The sequence below is a fragment of the Capricornis sumatraensis genome, chromosome 20 (assembly GCF_032405125.1).
Source record: "Capricornis sumatraensis isolate serow.1 chromosome 20, serow.2, whole genome shotgun sequence".
Classification (NCBI taxonomy): domain Eukaryota; kingdom Metazoa; phylum Chordata; class Mammalia; order Artiodactyla; family Bovidae; genus Capricornis; species Capricornis sumatraensis.
Genome location: NC_091088.1, coordinates 51,862,812 through 51,890,328, shown reverse-complemented (window position 1 = coordinate 51,890,328; position 27,517 = coordinate 51,862,812). Strand labels below are relative to the sequence as shown.

Sequence of the window (27,517 nt, the reverse complement as noted above, 5' to 3'; positions counted from 1 at the left end):
TTTCACATGTGTGTGCACAGATATATGCGCTCTCCCAGTCTCTCACACACACTTACACACTCCTCAGCAGAGATTCATGATCTCATTGAGAGGGAGATGTCTACTCAAGGAGGGAAGAGGGGCTTCCCTGGTGATTCAGTGGTAAAGAATCCACCTGCCAATGCAGGAGACACAGGTTTGATCCTTGATCCAGGAATATTCCACATACTTCAGAGCACCTAAGCCCCTATGCCACAACTACTGAGCCTGTGCTCTAGAGCCCGGGAGAGGCAACTACCGAGTCCACATGTCACAACTACTGAAGCCCAAATGCCCTAGTGCCTGAGCCCTGCAACAGGAGAAGCCGGCATAAGGAGAAGCCTGTGCACCGTAACTACAGAGTAGTTATGTCTGCAACTAGAGTAAAACTGTCCAGTAACGAAGACCCAGCACAGCCAAATAACATACAAATAAAATTATTTTTTAAAGTTTTTTAATTAAACAAAAAAAAAAGTAAGGAAGGGACTTGAAGGTCAGGTACCAGGGTAGGAAAAGTGGGGGAGTCTTACCCCCAGGCCAGGCCCAGCTCCCTGCTCCCCATGCTGTGTTGGGACCTCCTGGCTCTGACCTGCTCCCATTTGCCCCTGGCCAAGATGGGCCCCTGGGGTCATGGGGGCTGGGGAGGGACCGAGCGATGTGCCTGGCATGTGCTGACAGGGGATTTCTTGCTCCAGCTGTGCTGGGAGGAGCCCTCCGGCAGAGGCCTGAAGCTGGAGACTCAAGAGTGTGCCTGGGGGAGGTGAGGATGAGCAGTGTGAGGACGAGATCAACTGAGAACAGGCCCAGTTCTGCCACTGACTGCATCATCGCTGCCCTGGGCTCACGGGGCCTGCCGGGTTCAGCGGTGGGTCCTCCCTGAGGGGCTGTGAGTGAAGACCAGGGGTGGGAGTGGCATGAGAGAAAAAAGAGCAACAGAGACTGACTTTGGGGAAGGAGACAGAGACTGAGAGAGAGAACCTTAGAGCAGGAAGGGGCGTGAGATAGAATACAGGAGGGAGAGCAGAAGGGGACCTAGGGCAGGAAGAGAGAAAGAAGGAGACAAATAGAAAAAGAGAAACAAAGAGAAAAGTAAAGGACAGACATAAAGAGGGACCCAGAGAAAGGCAGGCAGACACAGGAGGTGAGCGTGGATACCGCGGACACCAAAGACAGAGGACCTGGGATGGCCCTGAGCACCCGCATCAAGGCTGAACTACTGCTCCTGGGGCTTCTGACGACAGGTGAGTGGGAGCCTGGGCTGTGACCAGAGCCAGGTGGCCCTCATTCCCGTGGCCCCTTCTCTAGACAGACTCTCTGCCCTCTCCTATTGACACCTCTGTGTCCCCAGGCCTGACCCAGGTGCCGATCCTGGCCTCAGCCCCCCGAGGCTTCTGGGCTCTGCCCGAAAACTTGACAGTGGTGGAGGGGGCCGTTGCTGAACTGCGGTGCGGGGTCCACGCTCCTGGCAGCGCGGTGCAATGGGCCAAAGACGGGCTGCTCCTCGGCCCTGATCCTAGGATCCCCAGTTTCCCACGGTATCGCCTGGAGGGAGACCCTGCTAAAGGTAAGGGGCCAGACCCTGAGATCCTGAGCCACCAGCCGAGGCTGACCTTGGCCCTGACCTTGGGTCCTACCTGCAGGTGAATTCCACCTGCATATTGAAGCGTGTGACCTCAGCGATGATGCAGAGTATGAGTGCCAGGTTGGCCGCTCAGAGACAGGCCCTGAACTCGTGTCTCCCAGAGTGATCCTCTCCATCCTGGGTATGAATGAGAGACCTCCCCAGGACCGATGAGTCTGGACTTCCGCCCTTGCCATCTCCAGAGTTGGGAGTCCAAGCCTCTGGCCCCGCCCCCGCTTCCTCAGACTCAAAGCCCAAATCTTTATATCCCTCTGGGTGGTTCCAGCTCACCCCAGACCCTTTCTTACCAGTGCCCCCCAAGGTGCTTCAGCTGACCCCTGAAGCAGGGAGCACAGTCACATGGGTAGCTGGGCAGGAGTACACCGTCAGCTGTGTGTCTGGGGACGCCAAGCCAGCACCTGACATCACCTTTCTCTTGAGTGAGTGTGGGTGAACTGATGGGGGCAGTGTGAAGCCCCTGGAGTGGGGAGCAGGTGTATCCGTGATCAGGGCCCTCCTCAGATGGGTTGCAGGAGCAGGTGTGGGGAGATGCTGAGGCTGGTGTGGGACTCGGTGAGTGGAGGAGACATCGAGGGAAAGGACTGAGAATTTTCGTAATTGCTGGACCAGGACTCAGGGAAGAGGCTGAGGCTCCGGACAGAGATATGTATGTCTTTCTGGTGCAGATACGAGAAGCTATGAATGGGTGATACAGCCTGGCAAGGAGGGGAGGGGATAGGAGAGGCCCAGGACCCAGTCCAGGGGCCTCCAGGATTCAAAGAAGCCAGAGTGTGCAGAGGGAACGAAGCTGGTGTTTCGCCTCCAGAACCAGGAGGAAGGGGGCTGTACATCCTGAAGGCTTTCAAGCCAGGCCTCCAGGATCTGCCCTGGGGGAAACCTGCCACTCCTCTAGTCTTCTTGTTAAAACCAAGGTGGACAAACAATTTCCGGTATCTCTGCTAATGTGAATGAGGGGTCCCAGCAGAAACTCTTCACCACGGAGGCCACAGCCAGGTATGGAAACTGGGATGCCCCCCTCTCAGCCTGATCCTCCAAGTTTCTCCATGAAAACCCCATATCCTAGGGATTCATGCATGGGAACTTGGGTCAGGTAGGTACATCTGGGACCCAATTCCCCACTTGGGTGCTCTAAAATTTCTTCGTAGGAACCCTAGTTCCAGAGTATCAAGTACAAAGGTTTTGGCTAGGTGTGGGCCTCTGGGACCTCCACTCTCACTGCTGACCCTCAGCTCTCTTCCATGGAGCTCTAGATCCTAAAGGAAACCACCATAGAGACTTAAACTAGGTGTGGGGACCTGGATCCCCACCTCTCTACCTTGACTACCCAAATTTCAGATAACTGACTTAAGAGTCCCAATTTCCCACCCTAGGGTGACACCCCAGAGCTCGGATAATGGGCAGTTACTGGTCTGTGAGGGATCCAGCCCAGCTTTGGATACTCCTATCAAGGCTTCAGTCACCATGAATGTTCTGTGTAAGTGGAGAACTGAGTTGGCTGCTGGGGAACAGGAAATGGGGGGCCTGAGGAGCACAGGGATTATGGAAGGCTCAAGTTCTCAAGGGGGAAACATGGGGGTTCAGAGGCAGGTTGTGGGGCTTGGAAAGAATGGATGGACTCCCCAGGCCTACTGAGTGAGTTGCTCCCCAGTCCCCCCAGGGCCCCCCATCATCGAATGGCCAGGCCTGGACGAGGGGCAGGTGCGAGCAGGGCAGAGCTTGGAGCTGTCGTGCACAGCCCGAGGAGGGAATCCTCTAGCCACACTGCAGTGGCTGAAGGTGAGGGCAGAGGCAGCATGGAGGTGGGGGGAAGGGTGGGGGCCAGGCGCTGGCCCCGAACTGGCCCAGGCCTGTCTGTGTCTCCAGAATGGCCAGCCCGTGTCCACAGCGTGGGGCACAGAACATGCTCAGGCGGTAGCCCGCAGCCTCTTAGTGATGATCGTGAGGCCGGAAGACCATGGGGCGAGGCTCAGCTGTGAGGCCTACAACAGCGTATCTACAGGGATCCAGGAACGTGGGGTCACACTGCAGGTCACCTGTGAGTCCTGGTGCCAGCTGCCCATCTGTTGTCAGTCTGTGCCCCAGGGAACCATCTGTTTGTGCCCCCAAACCATGCCGGTCAGATGCCAAAGACCTCATCATCTGTCCCCAGTCTCCTGTCTGTCTGGGCTGATCTGTGAGGCATCCAGCCCAGCTTAGTGTCTCTGCTCCGTTCCTCCCTGCAGTTCCCCCCAGCGCCATTACTATCTTGGGATCTGCGTCCCAGTCTGAGAACAAGAATGTGACAGTCTCCTGCATCACCAAGTCCAGTCGCCCACGGGTCCTCCTGCGATGGTGGCTGGGCTGGCGGCAGCTGCAGCCCAGCGAGGAGACGGTCATGGACGTGAGGCGGGGGTCAGGCTCCTGGGTCCGAGGGCAGAGGGAGCTAAAGGCACATCTCCTGGATCCGGGAGAGGAGGGGTCTGGCATCTGGGATGCCTTGATCCCTGGGGAGCCTGGACTGGGGTCCGGAGCCCCCTGGGTTTAACAGATGAGTCGGTGGAGATGATTCATGGGTCCCTGTTGTGACCTGGGCTGGTATCATGGATGCGGGTGCCCTAGTCCCCCAAATCTGAAGCCCGATCCCTGCCAGGGCCTACATGGTGGCCACATCTCCATGTCTAACCTGACGTTCCTGGTGCGAAGGGAGGACAACGGTCTGACCCTCACATGTGAGGCCTTTAGCGAGGCTTTCACCAAAGAGACCTTCAAGAAGTCGCTCACCCTCAATGTGAAATGTGAGCCTCCACCCTTGCCCGGGGGTACCCCAAGCCTTCGAGACCCTCAACCTCAGGCCCCAGCCCAGAGAGAAGTCACTCTACCTGGCTTTCCCCACAGATCCTGCCCAGAAGCTGTGGATTGAGGGCCCCCCAGAGGGGCAGCGCCTCCGGGCTGGGAACCGGGTGAGGCTGGTGTGTTTGGCCATTGGAGGCAACCCAGACCCCTCCCTCACCTGGTACAAGGTTGGTGCCAAGCAAGAAGGGTTGTGGGGTGGCTAGGAACATGGGGGAAAGATGAAGCTCCTTCTCTCCTCCAGAGTCTAGGGCAACCTGAGTTTCTTGAAAAATACTGGAGATTTTGAGTTTCAGCAGGGAACTGAAACGACAAACACTGTGAGAATTAAATGCAATATTAGGAAAACTGAGGAAATTCTGGGAAAACAGTGAGAATTATAGAATTAAAGAATTCTGGATCAGCAATGGGAATTCTAGAGAAAAGGCAATAAACTTCATTACAACTAAAGGAGATTCTGGTGAAAGCTTGTAATTCAGGTAAAATGGCTAGAATTTCAGGAAAGACTAAGAATTCCAGAAACAAAGACAAAGGTGGATAAAAGCTAGAAATTAGGGGAGGAAAGACTAGTAATTCTACAGAACATTTGAAAAATCACTAATATTAATATTAAGTTGAATTCTTGGGATTGGGAGTAAGAAAATGAAATTTCATTAAAATTTAAGAATTCTGACTGCATTCTTGGAGAATCTTGGGAAACTAGGAATCTAGTGGAAATTCTGGGGGAAAGACTAGGAATTCTAGGAATGAAATTCAATTTCATTTTGTTGCTGTTCAGTTGCTCAGCTGTGTCCGACTCTTTGCAACTCCACGGACGGCAGCACATCAGGCTTCCCTGTCCTTCATTATCTCCCAGAGTTTGCAAAAACTCATGTTCACTGAGTTGGTGATGCCATCCAACGACCTCATCCTTTGTCACCCCCTTCTCCTCCTGCCCTAATCTTTCCCATTATCAGGGTCTTTTCCAATGAGCTGGCTCTTTGCATCAGGTGGCCCAAGTATTGGAGCTTCAGGATCAGTCCTTCCACTGAACATTCAAGGTTGATTTCCTTTAGGATTGACTGGTTTGATCTCTGTCTAAGGGACTCTCGTTTAATTGGATGGGGAAATGCCAAGAATTGGGGCAACACAAAGGATTCTAGTAAAGGACTAGTATAATAAGAGGCCATTAGTGGATTCAGAAATCTGTGACCAGGGAATGGAATTAAGGGAAAGATCAAAGAAAATCTTTGAGGAAGGTTGGGATTTTAAGAAAAATAGTTAAGGAGAGGCAAAAATGAACAAATTCTGGGAAAGGTTTGGGAATTCCAAGGGAGTTTCCCAGTGTGGGAGGTTTAGTAAATATAGCTGGAATGAATTTCGAGGAGCGGGGCTGAGGGTCGGCCGAGCGCACCGACAGTTGCAGGCTTCCAGAATGCAGAGGGGCGGGGCGGGAGTGGGGGATGAAGCGTGGGACTGGAGGCGGGTTCAGACTGCAAAGTCTCGGGGCTCCAGGGGCCCAGTAGACGGGAGAGATGCCTGGTGGGGTCTGCTCAAGTCTAGTCCCCATTCCTCTGCCTTAGCCGATGCTCGCCGAAGGGGGCGCCTTTTCCACACCACACAACGGCTTTATTTATCTGGGCTGGAGGCAGCCCACCTAATGGGGACGTTTCGGGGGGCAGGGATGGCAGGGCTCCTCGTGGTCCCCCAGTCAGTCTCGGCCCTTAGGACTCGCGCACCGTGACCGAACCGCGGCCGCCCCAGGAACCACGGCGGGTGCAGCTGGGAAGTGTGGAGAAGTCGGGGAGCATCTTCTCCCGAGAGCTGGTGCTGATCACGGGCCCGTCCGACAACCAGGCCAAGTTCACATGCAAAGCCGGCCAGCTCAGCGCGTCCACGCAGCTCGTGGTGCAGTGTGAGGGGCGCACTGCGGGGCTGGGAGGGCTGCTGCGGCGGGGAACTGAGAGGGAGCCTTGGCTGGCGGGCTGGGGGAGTGGAGGCGGCTGGGGGAGGGGTGGATGCCGAAGAGCCCTGGATACCCTCGCGGCTGGGCGGGGCCTGGGTCCCCGCCGGGCGGAAGCCAGCCGGGTCTCCTCCTTACCTCTGAGCCTCGCTCCTCCCACCCGTTCCCGAAGTCCCCCCGACTAATGTGACGATCCTGGCCAACGCGTCGACGCTACGCCCCGGGGATGCCTTAAACTTGACGTGTGTCAGCGTTAGCAGCAACCCTCCAGTCAACTTGTCGTGGGACAAGGAGGGGGAGAGGTGAGAGTGCGACAACCCCCGTCCCTCCCCGGTTCTGATCGCATTCCTTTACAGTCAGAAACCTGCCCCAGCCCGACTTGCCGACCTTCCCGGTACCCGGCACCCAGCACCCAGACTCTAGCTCTGGTCCCGCTCCCCGCCCGGTCCGCAGGCTGGAAGGTGTGGCCGCCCAGCCCCGCCGGGCTCCATTCAAAGGTTCCGCCGCCGCTAGGAGCGTCCTTCTGAGACTCTCATCCCGTGACCACGGCCACCGCGTGACCTGTAGCGCCCACAGCACCGAGCTGCGGGAAACCGTGAGCGCCTTCTACCGCCTCAACGTGCTGTGTACGTGCGCAGGCCTGGCATCCCTCTTGATTCCTATCTGACCCTATACTACAATACTTGGGTTACAATATACAATCCAATACAGTACAATACCTGAATACTGTCTTTGACTTTCATTTTTAACTTCAGAAACTTTCCCGCTCTTTATCCTGACACTCGACCTGCACCGATTCCTATCCTGCCCATCCCTCATCTTCCTTTTTTGTCCTATATCCTAACCCCTGACCTTGACCTGTATCCCGAACCCTGTTTCCTTCCTTCAGTCTGACTCTGGTCTCTCTGAACCTAACCCCCCCGTCTCAGCTCTGAACTTAATTGCTTCCTTGTCCACAAGCTTAAAATCTCGGCGAGACCTCGACTTTAACCCTTTATACCTGCACCTGATCTCAAATCCATCCCCGGCCCGAACCTTAACAATCTTGACTCCCCGCCGGGCCTCCTCGTCCGCAGACCCTCCAGAGTTCCTGGGGGAGCAGGTGCTTGTGGTGACCGCCGTGGAGCAGGGCGAGGCACTGCTGCCCGTCTCCGTGTCTGCCAACCCCGCCCCGGAGGCCTTCAACTGGACCTTCCGCGGCTACCGACTCAGCCCAGGTGCACGGAGGGGGCATGGAGAGGGGCGCAGGTCTCCAGGACTCCCGACGAGGTTGAGGGCGGATTAGGCAAGCTCCTCACCTTTACTTCCCCCAGCTGGCGGCCCTCGGCATCGAATCCTGTCTGGTGGAGCGCTGCAGCTATGGAATGTGACCCGCGCTGACGATGGCCCCTACCAGTTGCACTGTCAGAACTCAGAGGGCACAGCGGAAGCTCTCGTGAGACTGGATGTACAATGTGAGACCCCTCATCACCGTAGGAAACTAAGGAGCTCGGGAGCCCCGCCCATCACGGAAGCCCGGCCCACCCAGGGAATCTTGCCCGCTGTGGAGTTTCCTCACTGTGGAAGCTCCGCACCCAAGGGATATACCCATCCTGGAAACCTCCCCATTCTGGGAGACCCTACCGTGACGGAGCCACGCCCACTTTGGGGAAAGTGCCCATTAGAGAGACCCTTTGTAGAATCTCTGCCCACCTACTCCGGTCAGGAAGCCAAGCCCACTCCACTCAGTTCTGGAAGTCCATCGGACCTACTCTTGTCACTACAGTGGCACAGCAGACGGTGGGGACAACCTCACTAACACCAAGAACTTTATTCCAGAGGCCGACTTGATCACACTCATAACTTTCCTGGGCACCTCTAAGACACCCCTCCCACCTGGGGCCCTCTTCCACCATGGCCCGTCTGGGCCCAAATGCCTTCCCCAAGCTCCTGCCTTCCCTAGATGCTCCCACCATCCGAGCTCTCCAAGACCCCACTGAGGTGAATGTTGGGGATTCTGTGGACATAGTCTGCACTGTGGATGCCAATCCCATCCTTCCTGAGATGTTCACCTGGGAGAGGCTGGTGAGGATCTAACATTTGGTAAATAGAGGTGTGGGCTGGGAGATGTGATTTCTTGACTGTAAGCTCCTCGAGAGGAGGGGCACATCTTTGTGACCCTATATAACTGTAGTTGTCAGGACATGCTCCAAGAACTAAGTGTTGAGTGGTAGATGGATAGGTGCATAAGTGAATAGATAATCAGGTGGGTCGGGGTTACATGGTTGGATATATGGATGGATACATGGTGGGTGGATGAGTTAGTAGACAGATGAATGAGTGGATGGAAGAACAGATAGACAAATGATCAAGTGAATGAGTGGATAAATGGATCAATAAATTAGGCAATTAGACGACTGAATGAGAGAAATGAGTAGATTGATTAGATTAGAGAGTAGATGGATGGGTAGATACACCATCGGTGGAAAAGATGTCTATGGAAGGAAAATGGATAAATGGATGGATGGACGGGTGGGTGCACAGGCCAATGGAGAGATGGATAAATAGGCAGCTAGGTAAATTGATGAACAGATGCATGGATGTATTGATGTGCATGTGTTTGAGTGAATAGATGGAGTGGATAAGTCGAGAGATAGAAGGGTGAATGGATGGGTAGAAGGAAGCAAATGGTTAGATGAATGATGGGTGAATGGATGAATGAATGGAAGGAAAGATTGATGGATGTATGGATAAATGAATGAATTGACAGATAGGTGGATGGTTAAATACATTGATGGATGGGTAGATACAGAGTTCCAAGCAAGAATGGTTGAGTAAATGGATGGATGAGTAGTTGACTGGATTGGTGGCTGAACAGATGGATCCATGCATGAATGGTTGGATAAATAAATGAATGATTGGGTGGAATGACAGGGAAATTTTTTTCTTTGCTAGGAAGAGTGATTGTGGCTGGGAGATAGAGGCTATAGATGGGGACCCAGTTTGAGGGCTAATGGAGCTGGGGCTGGACCTGGGGACAATCTCCTGAGTCTTGGACCTCTAGGGAGAAGAAGGGGAGGACCAGAGTCTGGATGACATGGAGAAGATGTCAAAGGGATCCACAGGGCGTCTTCGTATTCACCATGCCAAGCTGACCCAGGCTGGTGCTTACCAATGCATTGTGGACAATGGGGTGGCACCTCCAGCCCGAGGGCTGGTCCGTCTTGTTGTCAGATGTGAGTAACAACCAAAGCCCTAACTTCAAGGCCTGCCACTAAATCCACATATCATGTCCTTCCATACACCTCATGTTGACCTCCAACCCCTCTAGTTGCCCCCCACGTGGAGCATCCTGCTCCCCTAACGAAAGTGGCTGCAGCTGGGGACAGCACTAGTTCTGCCACCCTTCACTGTCGTGCCCGAGGTGTCCCCAACATCGTATTCACTTGGACCAAAAATGGGGTCCCTCTGGATCTCCAGGATCCAAGGTGAGTCCAGGCCGAACCAGGTAACCCTCCAGCCCTAACTTTGATCCCCCAGCACCAGTCACCCTCCCTGAGTCCCTGCGGCATCTCCGCTCCAGGTACACAGAGCACACATACCACCAGGGTGGCGTCCACAGCAGCCTTCTGACCATTGCCAACGTGTCTGCAGCCCAGGACTATGCCCTCTTCACATGCATAGCCACCAACCCCCTCGGCTCGGACCACACCAACATTCAACTCGTCAGCATCAGTATGGTGGGAGAGGGCTGGGAGGCTGCTGGGAGGGTAATCCCCTAAGTAAATCCCCCAGTCTCTGGTTGGTCCCAGAATGACAATGTTCCTGAAACCTGAGAAGTGTTTATGAATGAGGATGGAGTTTTTGCCTGCTCCAAAAGTCCCAATGGAGACTGGAATTTTTTAGGGAAACTGACAACAAAGGAAAAAATGGAAGGGGTTTCTTACTGCCCCAAGCCTGGTGGCTCAGTGGTAAGGAACCCACCTGCCAGTGCAGGAGACACAGGTTCGATCCCTGGTCTGGGAAGATCCCCTGGAGAAGGAAATGACAACCCACTCCAGTTTTCTTGCCTGGAGAACCCCGTGGACAGAAGAGCCTGGCATGCTACAGTCCACGGGGTCACAAAGAGTCATGACTGAGTGACTGAATGCAATGCAACTGAAAAGTAGATTTTCAGGAGTCACTGGATCTAGGTTCAGCTGTCATCAAGAACTCTCCATCTCTCTGGACTACTTTTCTCTGTGTTGGCTATCTTGTAAGGCTTCCTAACAGTGGTATGAACGTACTAGGATTAAGATCCACTGGCTCCCCTTGACTCCCAGCCCATTCCTGAACCAATCAGGTGGTGAAAGGAAGACAACCTGATTGTTGTTCTTGTTGGCGAGACCCAGTCACGTGTCCATCCTACAAGGAGTGGAGTCACTTCCATCAGACGCACGTGGCCTGAGAATGTGGGCGAGTGACTCTTCAATGGGTAGTCAGTGTTCTGTAACCAGAAGAAATGAGGGGAATGGATATGAGATAGACACAAAAGTCCACTGCAAGAAACGTGTGTCATACAGTCAATCCTCATCATTGGCAGAGTCTGTATTTACTGTTTCGCCTACTTGTTAGAATGTATTCATAACTCCCAAATCAATACCCATTCTGCTTTCTCAGACATTCAGGGGACTGTAAAGAGGGGATGAAAAGTTTGAGTCACCCAATGAGTACACTTTCAGCAGAGGTGGAACAAGACGACACTCTGCCTTCTTACAGCTCTCACTTTTTGCACCTTTGTGCTTTTTGTTAATCATTTTGCTATATAAAATGGCCCTCAAGCACAGCACTAAAGTGCTGTCTGGTGTTCCTAAGCTCAGGAAGGCTGAGATGTGCCATTTTGAGAAAATACTTGTGTTTGGTAAGCTTCGAACAGGTGTTGAGTTCCAGCAATTCATTCAATGTTAATGAATCAACAGATATATTAAATAAGATATCTTTAAGCAGAAACATGCATAATACAATATCATACATTAATTGGTTGATGAAAATGTTGTGACTGGAGGCTCGTGGGAGTCTAAGACTGCATTTCCCTTGGAAGCAATGGCTTGGTATTTGCTAACTGAATGTTCCCAGTGACTTTAGAGAACATAACCACCATGAATAATGAGACTCAACTGTATATTTGAAATCATTCTTAGCAATAATCTGGAAGGAATCTTCCAGAATCCTTCTGAATCCTCTATGTCCCCCTTCTCTTACCTCAAAGGCCGCCCTGATCCGCCATCGGGACTGAAGGCTGTGAGCGTGACCCCATATTCAGTGGTCCTGGAGTGGAAGCCTGGCTTTGATGGGGGCTTGCCACAGAGGTTCCAAATCAGGTAGGTCTCTATCATGAAAGGAAAGGGTTGTAGCCAATAGGGCTGGGGCACCTTCCTGATTGACTGCCCTCCCTTTTATGCAGGTATGAGGCTCTGGGGACTCCAGGGTTCCTCTACATGGATGTCCTACCACCCCAGGCCACCACCTTCACACTGACCGGGCTGCAGCCTTCTACACGATACAGGGTCTGGTTGCTGGCCAGCAATGCCCTGGGTGACAGCGGACTAGTTGACAAAGGGTCCCAGATCTCAATCACCACCCCAGGTGGGAAAGGACATTCTTGCACAGTTTGCAGAATTACTCAGAGGACTTATGGGGTGGAGTCGATACTATTATTCCCTTTTTGCTGATGGAGAAACTGAGGTCCAGAGAGGTTAATCAACTTGTCAAAACTCACACATGTAGAAGGAGCTACAGATGAAATTTAAACTCAGGCAGATGAACTCCAGAGACTAGATTTTGCCAGTAGACTATACTGTCTGAATGTGATTAGTGACACAAGGGAAATTCAAAGAGAATTTGAATAGAATGAAAATGAAAACAAATGAAAATTGTGAGGTGCAGCTGAAGCAGTGCTTAGCAAGAAATTTATAGCACTAAGTTCTCATATTAGATTTTTTTAAGTCTTCAAATTGACTACGTTTCCATCCTAAAAAGACTAGAAAAAGAAGGGAAAATTAAACCCAAGGTAGACAAAAGGAAGGAAATAATAAAGAACAGAAATTAAGGAACTAGAAAATTAAAAAGCAATAAAAGAAAATAATGAAACCAAAAGCTGATTCTTTGAAAAGATCAATGTTTATAGAGCTAACCAAGACAAAAAAAGAAAGAAGACACCACTCTTAACCAATATAAGGAATGAAAAAGGGAACATTACTACTGATCCTACAGACATTAAGGGAAAATTAGGAAGTACTACAAACAACTTGATGTCAATAAATTCAGCAACTTTGATGACATGGGTTAATTCCTTGAATATGAACGAGAACGTCTGGACTCTGGTAGACTACTATGGTGCAGTGGCCAATCACACAGAGGCTGGTTCCAACAAACCTGGGTTCAAGTCCCAGCTCTGCAACTTCCTAGGTGTGAGACCTTAGGCAAGTTACTGAAGACTCAGTATAACTTTTGAGCCTCAGTCTGTAAAGATAAAGTGTGTCTCCAGTCTCTATACCTCAGTTTCTGAAAGTAAGGTCTTTCTTAGACAATTGCAATAAATAAATAAATTAATATATCTAAAGCTCTTAGAACAGGGCCCTGAACAAAGCTAGTGCTATGTAGATGCTAATTTAAAGAAATGCCCCCACTCACTTTTTACTTTGCCCCAGGAAAGTTCCCTTTTTCTATCTTTTCCTTTCTGGTCAGGTCAGTTCAGTTCAGTCACTCAGTCATGTCCAGCTCTTTGCAACCCCATGGACTGCAGCATGCCAGGCTTCCCCATCCATTACCAATCCCGGAGCTTGCTCAAACTCATGTCCAATGAGTTGGTGATGCCATCCAACCATCTCAACCTCTGTCGTCCCCTTCTCCTCCTGCTTCCCGCCCCCCCTTTTCCTTTCTGGCAGGGCAGACTTTTTCCTCCTGGAAGTAAGGGCTCTTTCCCATCCCTACAATGTTGCCTCCTCTTTCCCTGTTCCAGTTTTCCCTTTAAGCTCTAAAGCATAAAGTAGTACTATATTCACCTCCCTTGCTCTAAAACTTATACCTATATTAAGGCATCCAGAGAACCCTGCATTTTTAAAAATTAATCCCCCCAATTGACAATGCAGGTTAAAGGAGCCTTCCACACCATAAAGCACTCATCAATTATATATTATTATTATTTTATTATTAGCATTAGCTTTAGAATGGCTATTAATAGTATCATCATTAGCATCAGCAATTTCCAGTTCTCTTTGAAATATTTCTAAAGTCAGAAATTAGTTCCTATAAGTCTCAAAACTGGGTTGCAAAGCTTAATAGGAGACGTAGAAATATTTAAGGTTTATCTCAGTTTGTTGATGTTAATTTTCATTCTCTATCTCCACCTCCCAGGTCTAGACCAACCTTCTCGAGAACCCGACTACCAGCTACCCACAGAGCAGCCTGCAGGTAAGTCCTCAATCCCCAAATAGCCCTCTCCCTCTTGAAAACAACTTTCTGGTCTCTAACCCCACCCCCTTTGCCTTATGACTATTGTCCCTTAAGACTTAAGTCAGCCTCATAGGCCCTCACTCATATCCTTAGCTCTTCCTCTTACTTGAGTGTGATAAATTTTCTTTTTTCCTAATTTACCTGCATGTGATAAAATTTCTCTCTTCCCTGTGCAGAGCCTGTGTCAGTTGGCTTTTGCTGCATAACAAACTATCCCAAACATGGGCACTTATAGCAACAAACATGATTTCTCATGATTCTATGAGTGGCTGAACAGTTCTGCTCTGGCCTATGGTCAGCTGGCAGCTCTGCTGGGAACTGCTGATACAGGATAGCCTCTCCTCACTCATCTGGCAATCTGACTTGTAGTTGGGACATTGGAGATCACTGGGTCACATGTGTCTTCTTGGCTTGTTCACATGGAGGTGGCCACTGGAGTCCTAAAAGCAACAAGAGAGTGCAAGTTCCAATTTATAGGCACTTTTCAAGCTTCAGATTATTTTTTTATTTTAATTTTTAAATATTAATTATTAAAAAAATTTGGGGGCAGGCCATGAGCATATGGGATCTCAGCTCCTCGATCAGGGATTGAACCCACACCCTCTGCATTTCAAGTGTGGAGTCTTAACCACTGGACCATAAGGGATTTCCCTTTGAACTTCTCATTGTGTCTTATTGGCTGAAACAAGTGGCATGGCTCAACTCAGAGTTAGTGTAGGGGGAAGTCTTAAGACTATGCATGTTAGTTGCTCAGTTATGTCCAACTATTTGTGACCCCCATGGACAGTACATCGTCAGGTTCCTTTGTCCATGGGATTCTCCAGGAAAGAATATTGGAGTAGGTAACCATTCCCTTCTCCAGGGGAGCTTCCTGACCCAGGGATTGAACCCAGGTCTCTTGTATTGCAGGCAGATTCTTTATCATCTGACCCACCAGGAAAGCTCAGACTATGCATATAGTGAGACAATCATGACCATTTTGCAAATAATCAATCCCCTTTAGAGTCTGAGAAGGTTGTAAATGACAGAAATTCAGTTGTTGTTGACAATAAAAAAAATGGCTTGGCTCATGAAATTGAAACTCCAATTGTGGCTGGATTCAGGTACTCAAAATGTTCACCAAGGATCAGTTTCTCATTCTCTCAACTTTGCCTTCAACTCTGATGACTTCTTTCTCAGATTTTTCTCTTAAGAAGGCAGAGAAGTCCTCCCACACCTTCAACTTTTATTTCACTTCTTAGCAACTAGCCAAAGCGTGTGCTAGGTGTTCTGCCAAAAATCTACCTTGGGTCAAATGCCAGTCTCTGAACTGATCACTGTGGGAATGGGGATGGGAACTCTTAATGGCCAAGTCAGGCCATGTGTCCTCCATGGAGTCCTGTGGAGCCAACCAGACTGAGAGCAGGGAGTAATGACTGGCAAAGGAAAATGAGTCCTGTTAGCAGGAGGTAGAAAAATGGGTGCTGAGCAGATGGCTGCTGAGAGGGACTTAGTCTTATCCTCAGGGATATAGCAGAGGATTCTGATGTTGTCTGAGATGGAAGTTTGTGCAAAAAGGAAGTCATTTGAGATGAAGTTTGAAAGAAGAATAGAAGCTTGCTTGAGATGAAAGGACATTGAAAGACACTCTACTATATAAAGGCTTAGATGTGTGGGTTTGCCTCAATGATTCTGGAAACAGCCAGTGGTTAGTTTTGTGTGGCTGGAGGGTCAATAGTTGGTGGGCAAAAGTGAAGATGTGGGAAGAAGCCAGATCAGAGAAGATCTTGAATGCCCAGCTAAGGACCTGAAGTTCCTACTTGAGTCCATACATGGGGCTTGGACAAAGGTAGCATTAGCAGTAGCACTGCTAATGGCTTGATTTGAGAAAGGAGCCACCTGCTCTGGGGTGGCAAAAGGAGTGAACATGGAGTCTTCATGGTGGTCCAGCGGTTAAGACTGTGCTTCCAATGCAAGGGGTGTGGGTTCAATCCCTGGTTAAGGAACTATGATCCCACATGCCCTGTGGTGCAGCCAAGAAAATTTTTTTTAAAAGGAGTGGACATAGAAACCCCTGCCCATCTGCTTCCCTGACCTAGGAGGAGGGCTTTGCTTGATCGGCGACAGGCTTTTTCAGAGAACCTCAGTTGAAGTCTGAAACCAATTGTTTGGCTCATTAAGGGGGAACTTCCACCCACAGGACCCTCGGAGATGCCCCTGCTGCCTGTGGTGCTTGCTGTCGGAGGTCTTTTGCTGCTTTCTAATGCCTCCTGCGTCGGGGGATTCCTTTGGCAGCGGAGACTGAAGCGTCTTGCTGAGGGTGAGAAGAGACCCTTCTCCTGCTGGGACAGAGGTCCAAGGGTGATGGGAACTCTGGGTTTGCTGCATACTGAAGGTCTCCCAGGGCCAAATGGGCTCAAGGGGTGTATCTCTGACCCCTTTCCCCCTACTTCCCTCAGGCATTTCAGAGAAGACAGAGACAGGGTAAGTGGGGATATCTGTCTATAAGGAAGACTTTGGGGAGGAGGTTTGAGGGTGACAGCTGTCAAAGGTCAATGCCCAACTGCCTCCCCATGCCTCCATCCTGGAAGGTCAGAGGAAGACCGAGTCAGGAATGAATATGAGGAGAGCCAGTGGACTGGAGAGCGGGACACTCGAAGCTCCACGGTAAGTGGGGGTGGTCCTGACACCCCACTGACAGGGGACTGACTGTGACTAAAATCCCTCCATTAGCTTTAGGCTCATCATTGTCCTTTCCAGGAATGATGGAGTCAGAGGATGGAAAACACTTAATGCATTTTTATTGGTGGGGGGTTGTGGACAGGTTAGCACAACAGATGCAGAGCCGTATTACCACTCCATGAGGGACTTCAGCCCCCAGCTGCCCCCCACGATGGAAGAGGTGTCTTATCCTCGAGGTGAGTGGTATGCACAGTGGAGCATCCCCTCCCCATCTTTGATACTCCTGACATCTGGACCTAGCTGTCTGATCATCACTCCCCCCCTGCCACTCCAATTCCAGGTCTCAGGGCTCTTGAGGAGGAGAATATGGCCTTTCCTGGGCACCTGTATGATGAGGTGGAAAGAGTGTGTGCTCCATCTCAGGCCTGGGGACCCCTCTACGATGAAGTACAGATGGTGAGGGGATTTATATCCACAGAAATATTTCCTAGTTAGTGCCAGAGATCCCCCTCCTACTGCCTCTATTAGTTCAGGTAAGCTAGCTGCTGTAGCAAAGAGGCCTATAATCCAGTGGCCTAAACGAGACAGTCTATTTCTTTCTCATGTAGCAGTCAGAGGGGAGCGGCCGTGCTGCACATGGTTATTCTGCCACCCATGTTCTTTCCATTGTGTTCCTCTGCTATCCTCCAGTGAGTTGAACAAGTTTACACGGATGGGCCAGTTCACTGGGGGTTTCAGCTTGTGGGAAAGGGAAAGGAAAGGCATGGTAGAGGCACGACCCTGACTTATGGTCCAGGCCCCAAAATGTACACACTACTCTTATTCCACTGGTGAGAATATGGACATGGCCACACTCTAACTGCAAAGGAGGCTGAGAAATGCAGTCTCCTTGGCAGCTCTGTGCCCTACTAGGATTCTGTTACTGTGGAAGAAGGAAGGTGTGTATTTGGTTGGATAACTAGCCATTTCCACTATACTGGTTACAGCAGACAGATGGAGAGAAATACTTTTTTGACCCACTCAATGGAAAAGTCAACGGATAGAATTGTCTTCAGGCCCACCCAGAATTGCCTCTCTAAAGACAATCCCTAGCAAATCCAGGTTTCTATCCTATTAGATTATAAACCTTCAGAGAAAGAGAATGCCTCTTATCCAATCGCTCCAAAGCCCCAGCTCGGACACTTAGTGGTTTAGCTTGGTTCACATAGTTGTTGCTGAATGTTGCTGGTTCACTGAGGCAGGAGACAGAATATATACTAACTGGAAATATCTGGGGCAGTGTCCACGCATGGCATCTTGGATTAGAGGCCAGCCCCACTCAGTCCATTGAACTGAGAGTGGGAGAGAGATGCAGAAGCCAGAGGGAAGTGAAGATGGTGGCTGGGCAGGCACAAACCACCAACAAGCACCTTGACCACCAACTAAGCCCCACCTACTGGCTCACAGAAAGAGATGGGGCAGAGCCCCTGCCTTTCCGTGTGGCCTTGACTAATGCTCTGGCATCTGTGGGCCAAAGACTTCCCTCTGTAACTCTGTTCCCAATGGGGCACCGTCCTCCCCAGCACTGTGGAAATAGCGCGATGCTGTCCATGGTGCTGAACACACATGCCCTCTAAAAGCACAGACAGAGCCTGCACACTTTTTCTGTAAAGGGCTAGATAGTAAATATTTGGGGCTTTGCAGGATATAGTGTCTTCCTAAAAACTACTCAACTCTGCCATAAAAATAGCCATAGAGAATACATAAATAATTATGACTTCCAATAAATCTTTTATTTTTGGACACTGAAATTTGAACCTCATATAGTTCTCACATGTCACGAGTATCACTTTTTTAACAAATATTTCTCAGCAATTAAAAAATATAAAAAATATTCTTGGGCACTACAAAAAACATGCAATGAGCCATATTTGGCTGCTTGCTCTAAAGTTTGCTGATCAAAAACAACCATTTTCTCCCAAAATCTAAGGCAAAGCACATCCTCAGTAAGGACCACCCTACACGGCCTTTTATTTCTTCTATTTTGATGAGGTCGTGTTTTGGACATTCATAAGACCAACAATCAAGGTTCACATGCCACAGTTCCCATAACTGATGTTGTTCTGTCGCTAAGTTGTGTCTGACTCTTTGAGATCCCATGGACTGCAGCACACCAGGCTTCCCTGTCCTTTGCCATCTCCTGGAGTTTGCTCAAACTCATGTCCATTGAGTTGATGATGCCATTCAACCATCTCATCCTCTGTCTCTCCTCTTGCTTTCAATATTTCCCAGCATCAGGGTCTTTTCCAATGAGTTGGCTTTTCACATCAGGTGGCCAATGTATTGGAGCTTCAGCCCCAGCATCAGTCCTTCCAGTGAATATTTCATGTTGATTTCCTTTAGGATGATATCGTGGGCTAATTAAAAGTTTCACATACCTGCTTCAGCAGCACATATACTAAAACTGGAATGATACAGAGAAGATTAGCATAGCCCCTGTGTGACGATGACATGCAAATCTGTGATGCGTTCCATATTCAAAAAGAAAAGTTTCACATGTATGACATTTAAATTGCTTTTTGACATGAAATCGTGAGTTATCTTGGATTTGCTTTAAAAGAATTCCAGTTAGTGGGGGCAAGGGATGAGAAGATAGAGGTAAAAATAAATCAAGATTGACCAAAGGTTGATACTGTTGAAATTAGGTGATGGGTTCATGGAGGTTTAGTGTAATCACTATCCTCTTTGTATATGTTGGAATTGCCCTTATAATTAGAAGCTAAAGCATTTTTCTTTCCTGTGAAGTAGAGCAGGAGGGTGTATCCCCCAGAGCTGCAAACATGACTCACCCATAGCATCTCTCTATGGTTCTAACTCCACCTTTGCTTGTCAGGACTCCTGTGATTTCCGCTGGCCTGGGGACAGATATGAGGACGCAAGAGGAATTTATGATCAGGTGGCGGGAGATCTGGGCCCTGTGGATCCCGATGCTGTACCCTTTGAGCTGAGGGGACATCTGGTGTGAGAACCTCCTCAACACCCTTTTCCTACACCTGCAAGACACAATATGCCTATTGTCCTTTTTATTCCGGGCTAGGCTGAGCTTGTGAAGTGAGCTCCATTGGACACAAAGGGACTGGGCTTTTTCAGGAGGAGAAGTGGAGGGGTGTGTGTAAGTGACAGATGGTTCAAGCTGGTCCAAGTATCAACAAGGCTCCTCCTAGGCTTGGTTTTAGAGTTCTCTGTAGGGACGCAGGGATTGTAAAAGACATCTCAATAATGAAAAGTGTCTTCATGCTTTTTGAAGTAAAAATTTTAGAAGTGGTAAAAGACATACTAAAAACTCAGTTCATTTGGAGTTCAACTAAATCTGAAATAGCTAATAAGTGGAATTTATGAGCCATTATTATATCCTACTTGTTTTATGCTTTTCCACAGTTATCTACAACATGATGTATAAACTATGACACATATGTATACGTAAATAGACTCTATAGAAAATAAACAGACTTTATTGAAAAAGCTGTGCTCAAAAGAATGCATACTGTACGGTTTTGCTCATAGAAATTCTAGAACAAGCAAAGCTAATCTACAGTGACAGAGCAATTAGTGGTTGCCTGGGACCATGAGAAGGAACTGACTACAAAACAGTAGGAGAAAACTTTTGAGGGGGTGATAGAAATATTCTATATGATGACTGTGGTGGTCAAAACTCACTGAACTCTATGCTTAAGATGGGTGCATTTCATGGTACATAAATTTACCTCAACAAAAGTGACCTTAAAAACAGGCACCATAGGGTCTTTCCTGGTGGTTCGGTGGCTAAGACTCTGTGCTCCCAATGCAGGGGGCCTGGGTTCAATCCCTGGTCATGGAACAAGACTCCAAAAGACCACAATTAAAGATCCCACATGCTGCAGTGAAGACTGAAAATCCTATGTCCCAGACCTGGTGCAGTCAAATAAATAAATACTTTTAAAAAAGGCACTATAATAAAGCCTGTTCATACTGTTCATGGGGTTCTCAAGGCAGGAATACTGAAGCAGTTTACCATTCCCTTCTCCAGTGGACCAAATTTTGTCAGAAGTCTCCACCATGACCCATCTGTCTTGGGTGGCCTACATGGCATGGCTCATAGTTTCACTGAGTTAGACAAGGCTGTGGTCCATGTGATTAGACTGGTTAGTTTTCTGTGATTGTGGTTTTCAGTCTGTCTGCCCTCTGATGGAGAAGGATAAGAGGCTTATGGAAGCTTCCTGATGGGAAAGACTGACTGAGGGGGAAACTGGGTCTTGTCTGATTGGTGGAGCCATGCTCAGTAAATCTTTAATCCAATTTTCTGTTGATGGGCAGGGCTGTGTTCCCTCCCTGTTATTTACCTGGGGCCAAACTATGATGGATGGGACTTCCCTGGTGGCTCAGACAGTTAAGCGTCTGTCTACAATGCGGGAGACCCGGGTTCAAGCCCTGGGTTGGGAAGATCCCCTGGAGAAGGAAATGGCAATCCACTCCAGTACTATTGCCTGGAAAATCCCATGGACAGAGGAGCCTGGTAGGCCACAGTCTGGGATCGCAAAGAGTCGGTCACGACTGAGCGACTTCACGACTTCACGAAACTATGATGGAGGTAATGTAGATAATGGCAACCTCCTTCACAAGGTCCCATGCAGGCACTGCTACCCTCAGTGCCCCCAACCCTGCATCAGGCCACCGCCGACCCACGCCTCCACAGGAGACTCCTGGACACTCCTGGGCAAGTCTGAATCAGTCTCTTGTGGGGTCACTGCTCCTCTCTCCTGGGCCCTGGTGCACACAAGGTTCTGTTTGTGCCCTCCAAGAGCCTATTTCCCCAGTCCTGTGTAAGTTTTGGCAGCTCTGTGGTGGGGTTAATGGCGACCTCCTCCAGGAGGGCTTATGCCATACCCAGGTCTGCTGCACCCAGAGCCCCTGCCCCTGTGGCAGGCCACTGCTGACCCGTACCTCCACTGAGAGACACTCAAACAGTTCTGTCTCAGTCTCTGTGGTTTTTCTGGGTCCTAGTGTGCACAAGTTATGTTTGAGCCCTCTGAGCGGGGTATGGGGTTTGATGTTGACGTTTGGGGAATGAGGGTGAAATGTATTGAAATTCTTTGTATCCATCTTAGAACTTTTCTGTAGACCTAATATTACATCAAAATGAAAGTTAGGATTTTATTATTTTTTTTTTAAGTTAGGATTAAAAAGTACATTGCCGGGATTTCCCTGGTGGTCCAATGGTTAAGACTTCACCTTCCAATTCAGGTATTGCGGATTCTATCCCTAGTCAGGGAACTAAGACCCCACATGCAGTGTGGCCAAAAAACCAAAACAGAAAACAGAAACAATATTGCAATGAATTCAATAAGGACTTTTAAAAGTTCACATAAGAAAATCTTTAAAAAAAGATTTTTAAAAGTACATTGTGAAGGTTTATGACAAAGTCATAGAGACAAAGAATAGGAAGTACCACCGCGTCTCATGGGTTGTGCAGATCTGACTGGTTCTTTCCATCTTCCCTCGATCTCGTCATCTCTTATCTGCATTCCTCAGCAAATTCCTCTCACTCTCTCCTTATAGATACCTAGCTTCCCTCTTCGTCCATAATTACTGCTTGTCCAGAGACTGGCTGCCCCAGTTCTAGAGCACCACACGCTTGCTTGACTGAAATGTGGTGGCTTTATTCCACATTCCAGATGGACCAAGCTGGATGGGCTCAAGTTAGGTTAAGAAAAGGAAATCATGGGGAAATGAAGACTATCGAGTACTGGAAGAAAGTGGAAATACTACCTATCAGAACTTGTGAGAGGCATCAAAAGCAGAATTTGGGGAAAAAAATTTAACCCTTATATACTTATACTAGAAAAGGAGAAAGCTCCGAAGTCATGAGGTGACTATCTTAAGAAACGAATAAGTGAACCACAGAATAAACCCAAAGGGAGAAGAAGGAATAAGAAAACTAAATCAAATAAATTAAGGGAAAAATGCAGATTCCTGTTTAAAAATCCAGAAGTATGGTCTTTGAAACTAACAAAATATACAAATCTGACTACATAGTAAAGAAAGTCATTAGGATTATGAATAAAAAAGGCGATAAAACTACGAAAAGGAAGGGTTAAAGATAAAGTAAAAGAAGGATTTTCCTGGTAGTCCAGTGGTTAAGACTCTGTGCTCCCAAGGCAGGGGGCCTGGGTTGAATCCCTGGTCAGGGAACTAGATCCCACATGCCTTAGAAAAAAAAAAAATCTCCTGTGCTGTAAGGAAAACTGGGGATCCCAGGTGCCGCAACTAACAGCCAGGGCAGCCAAATAAATAAATAAATATGTATTAAAAAAAATAAACTAAGAGAAAAAAATAAGAGCTTTCAGTCCTAATGGTATTCTGTAGGCTAAAGCAATCTCAAAGACCGCATGAGTGTGTGTGTGTGTGTTCATGCACATGTGTGTGCTGGGTGGAGAGCCATGACCCCCCCCGCCCCGAGGTAAGGTGTCAGAGCCCAAGCGCAATGAGAGGGCGGCCTAGTGCAGCTCTTAGAGCCCTGGGGTAATGCAAAGGGCTAGTACCTGGGACAATGGGGGCAGTAACAGTTTGAAATCAGCTAAATACAGAGGGATTCATCAAAGAAAATCAATGCATTAATGACAGCTGATTTCTCATTATCAGAGAAGGGAACTTGCATGGATCAGATTGCATCACGAACCAAGGATAGTGGTTAATTCATTCCGTGTGCCTGAGGACAGGAAGAAAAAAGAAAAACAAAACTAAACAAAAATGGTCAGGAAAAAGCATGTGCTTATGGGACTGTGAATCAGTACAACCATTTTGCCAAACTGGCTGTATCTACTAATTCTGAACACACACATACGCATGCGTGCATGCTCAGTCGCCAAGTCATGTCTGACTGTGACCCCATGGACTGTAGCTCATCATGCTCCTCTTTCCATGGGATTCTCCAGGCAAAAATACTGGAGTGGGTTGCCATCTCCTTTTCCAGGCGATCTTCCTGACCCAGGGATCAAACCCATGTCTCCCTCTTTGGCAGGCAGATTCTTTACTGTTGAGCCACCAGGGAAGCCCATTTAAATTGTATATTCATCCAACAGATACTATGACAATGAAGATAAATGAACTACTGACCGACAACATGGTTGAATCTCACAAACACAATATCGAATCCAAAAGACTCAAAAGAGAACATACTGTATGATTTCAACTCTTTAAAGTTAAAAAGTGAAAACTGATTTATGGCAAAGGTGGTTTCCTTTGGGGGAGAGGGAAACAGTGACTTGAAAGGGACCCAAGGAGGGTTTCTAGGGGACTGATAATGTTGTTCCTTGACCTGGGTGCTAGTTACACAGGTGTTCTCACTTTCTGAAATTTATCACACTGAATACTTGTGATTATATGCATATTTCTTTCTCTGTATTATACAACATTAAATTTTTTACAGTATATCTCATAGATGGTATGATTTTTCTGATATGGTGAACAACCCTTGGTACCATTCTGAAGAAATACTAAATTATATTTGTCATTCTATTTATGATACTGTTTCATTTCAGAAAAAAGTATACTTTAAACCACCCCCCAAATATGCATACATGTGTATTTGTGTTATATTAATTTTAGATAATTATAAACTTTTCTTTGTACCCATATGAATGCTTTTAAAGATATTTTCAAGTTGTTGAGGATGCAGACGCAGTGTTCAGCCTGCCTTGACCCTGGCTTCTCAATGTCTGTTGTTGTTCAGTGGATAAGTCACGTTTGACTCCTTGCAACCCCATGAACTGCAGCATGCCAGGCTTCCCTGTCCTTCATCATCTCCTGGAACTTGCTCAAACTCATGTCCACTGAGTCAATGATGCCATCCAACTATCTCATCCTCTGTAGCTCCCTTCTCCTCCTGCCCTCAATCTTTCTTAGCATTAGGGTCTTTCCCAATGAGTTAGTTCTTCACATCAGGTGGCCAAATTATTGCAGCTGCAGCTTCAGCATCAGTCCTTCCAATGAATATTCAGGGTTGATTTCCTTGCGGACGGACTGATCTCCTTGCTGTCCAAGGTACTCTCAAGAGTCTTCTCCAACACCACAATTTGAAAACATTAATTCTGAAAGTATTAATTCCGCGCTCAGCCTACCGTAGCACCCTCCATAAAGCGGCAACCAGGAACGTTCGGGCAATTTCCCGAAACTCCCACCAGGGGGCAGTACCGGCCCGTTTGAGAAGAATCAATATACCATATCGGTTGTGTATTGGGATCTGGAGCTCAGAGTGTCTGTGTCGTGGAAGAGAATGTCCTCTGCATGTTGTGGTCACTGAGGCCCAATATTAAAGGCGAAGTAGCTGTGTAGGGCATTGAGATATAGAGGACCGCAGGAACACAGTGTGGGAAGGGATTTTCCTAAAATTGAGGCTGGAGAATAACAGGGAGTGGTAGGAGTTGAGGTTGGTGAGATGGGCAAAGATATATTATGAAGGATTGTAGTTTATCCTCTGGGTGATAGGAAGCCACTGAACAGTTGAAACAACAACAGATGAACAGCATTTATGAGTTGTTTCTACATGCCAGTCTCTTCTCAGTTTATGTATTCTCTCCCAGAACCATCAGAATCACTCATGAGCTCAGTTGTTCCGTCATCCAGGGTTTATTCACCCTTTTCCTGGTGATATGCAGTCTTCTCTTGGGAAGCATCAGTCAGTGCCCAGGTCCCCTACTTCGGATATATTTTGTACCAAGCCCCAAGACTACCTGGAGCTCCACCAATAGGCATAGCTCTCAGAACTGGCCAACCAGAGGGTCTAATTTTCCAAGCCCAGTGATTGGCTTAGGGTTCACCAGGCGGCCCAGTCAGAGCCAATGAGAGGACTCTGAGGACTGGCCTCCCACTTAGAACTCTTGCCCCGCCTCTGAGCTAATATTAAAGCTTTCACTCTCAGCCCGAAGTCACCCACAGAAGGACAATCTGGGAGCTTCACTTAAGCTCTTCCAAGGCTACTGGAAGCTTCTGTCTTAGGACAGACCTCAAGGTTAACTACAGATGAGACTTCCCATTTCTCATCCCTCTTGCTCAATAACCCTAAAGAATTCACCCCTAGTTCTGGATTGCCCCATCTTGGGACAGTCTGTACTTTTCACATATGTAAATATCAACATCAGACGGATAATCTCATCACCATACCCCAGTGCACCCCCCACATCTCTACCCTGGGAGAAGAACTAAATTCTCCTGATTGGTTAACGCAATGTCAGAACTCAGAAAGTGGGTTTTATTTCTCCTGCCAACAGGAAATTCCTCCTATTTCCAAAATAGCAAATAGAAGACAACCACACACATCACTAGTTAAACTTAAGTGTGGCTCACCTATGCCTAATTTGAGAAAGGAGCAAATTATTTCTCTGTTCAATAATCTCCTTCTATCACCATTAACCTTTGTGATCCACAAATGAAAACAACTGATCTGCTGTTTGGTCCTATCTCCTTAAGAATAAGCAAGGGCGGGGGGGGGGGGGGGCGGAGTAAGACCTGCCAGTTGAGAAATTAAAAAAAAAAATCTTCTCTAGGGACTTCCCTGTGATCCAGTGGTTAAGAATCCGCCTGCCTATGCAGGGGACACGAGTTCGGTCCCTGGTCCGGTAAGATCCCACTTGCCGTGGAGCAGCTAAACCCGTGCACCACAGCTACTGAGCCTGTGCTCCGGGACTTGTGAGCCACAACTACGAAGCCCACATACCCTAGAGCCCGTGCTCTGCAACGAGAGAAGCCCATGCAAGGAAGAGCAGCCCCTGCTCGCTGACTAGAGAAAAGCCTGTGCAGCACCAAAGACCCAGCACAGCCAAAACTAAATAGATAAAACATGAAAGAATCCTGTTACCCTTCAAAGGGTATAAAGAGAATATTATGACAACTCTGTGCCAAGGGCTTTGACAAGTTAGATGAAATGCCAATTCCTTGAAAAATACATATACATATACATATAAGAGCTAACCCAAGATGCAACAGAAAATATGAATAGCCCTATGTTTATTAAAGAAATTGAACTTATTATTAAAATCCTTCCCACAAAGAAAGCTCCAGGACCAGATGGCTTCACTGGTGAAATCTACAAAAGATTAAAGGAAGAAATAACATAGAAGCTTTCAAATTTGACATATAGTTTTATGTGCTGAGATGAGCATAATCCTTCAAAATACATTAAGTAAAAAAAAGTCAATGTGCAAAGGGACAAATAATATTTTCTCATTTACATATAAAAAGGAGTTATATAGGTGCATTTTTAGGCACAAACTATCCTCTCCAAGGATGCCTCATTGCCTTGGAGGCATGAAATTGAGGGACTGAAACTGAGAAGTTGGAGAAAGACTGTTTCACTTCATTTCCTTTTGTGCTATCTTAATTTTAAAATAATTTTTAAAACTGTACATGTAACTAAAAAAAAGTTTAAGGATTTCGCTGGTGGTCCAGTGGCTAAGACTTCGCCCTCCCAATGCAGGAGGCCCGGGTTCCATCCTCGGTCAGGGAACTGGATCCCACATGCCACAGCGAAAGGTCCCAAGGGCTGCAACTAAGACCCGACACAGCCAGATAAATACTAAGCAAACTTCCCCACTTCAATCTTGAGAGTGGGTGGGAGGGAAAATAAGAATATATTTTAAAACCCTTATAATATGAACAACTGTGAATCATTATCAGGTTATGAAAAAAGGGCACAGAAGCCCCCATGAGACCCCACCCGGTTACAGCTCCTCTGATCCCTTTCTGATCTTTGTGATAATGATTTCCTTGCTTGTCTTTTCTTTATAGTTTTACCACCCATGTATGCACCCATCCCCCCACACACTATGTTGCCATTTCGTTATCCCTGCTTTCAAGTTTATTCACTAGAATAAGACAGCATGTCCTGTTTGGAGTCTGGCTCCTCTCACACAACAGGTGTGTGAGACTCATCCGTGTGG

The 27,517-nt window shown here is 48.1% G+C and overlaps 1 protein-coding gene and 1 non-coding gene across 2 annotated transcripts; both read left to right on the top strand.

Annotated features, from left to right (window-relative positions):
• The first annotated feature begins 1,201 nt into the window (after nt 1-1,201).
• Nucleotides 1,202-19,569, top strand: NPHS1 (NPHS1 adhesion molecule, nephrin). The gene is made up of 29 exons (XM_068992862.1): nt 1,202-1,259; nt 1,367-1,582; nt 1,659-1,781; nt 1,951-2,079; nt 2,572-2,653; nt 3,031-3,134; nt 3,309-3,436; nt 3,524-3,695; nt 3,883-4,040; nt 4,290-4,434; nt 4,535-4,659; nt 6,197-6,383; nt 6,604-6,733; nt 6,885-7,057; nt 7,508-7,648; nt 7,745-7,885; nt 8,374-8,495; nt 9,475-9,646; nt 9,742-9,898; nt 9,994-10,145; nt 11,659-11,770; nt 11,854-12,035; nt 13,806-13,862; nt 16,084-16,203; nt 16,343-16,367; nt 16,475-16,550; nt 16,708-16,805; nt 16,913-17,021; nt 19,438-19,569. Exons 1-29 carry the CDS (start codon nt 1,202-1,204, stop codon nt 19,567-19,569), a joined length of 3,726 nt encoding a protein of 1,241 aa, XP_068848963.1.
• Nucleotides 18,983-19,085, top strand: LOC138097283 (U6 spliceosomal RNA). Its single transcript, XR_011146482.1, has one exon. It is a non-coding gene; the product is annotated as a U6 spliceosomal RNA (small nuclear RNA).
• Nucleotides 19,570-27,517: the final 7,948 nt, after the last annotated feature.

What these genes read in the sequence shown, in the direction of transcription:
- NPHS1 (XM_068992862.1), top strand. Translation starts at nt 1,202, where the DNA reads ATGGCCCTGAGCACCCGCATCAAGGCTGAACTACTGCTCCTGGGGCTT. An exon ending in TGGGACAAGGAGGGGGAGAG is followed by an intron (nt 6,734 to 6,884) that starts GTGAGAGTGCGA and finishes CCCGGTCCGCAG; the next exon opens with GCTGGAAGGTGTGGCCGCCC. An exon ending in ACCCACAGAGCAGCCTGCAG is followed by an intron (nt 13,863 to 16,083) that starts GTAAGTCCTCAA and finishes TTCCACCCACAG; the next exon opens with GACCCTCGGAGATGCCCCTG.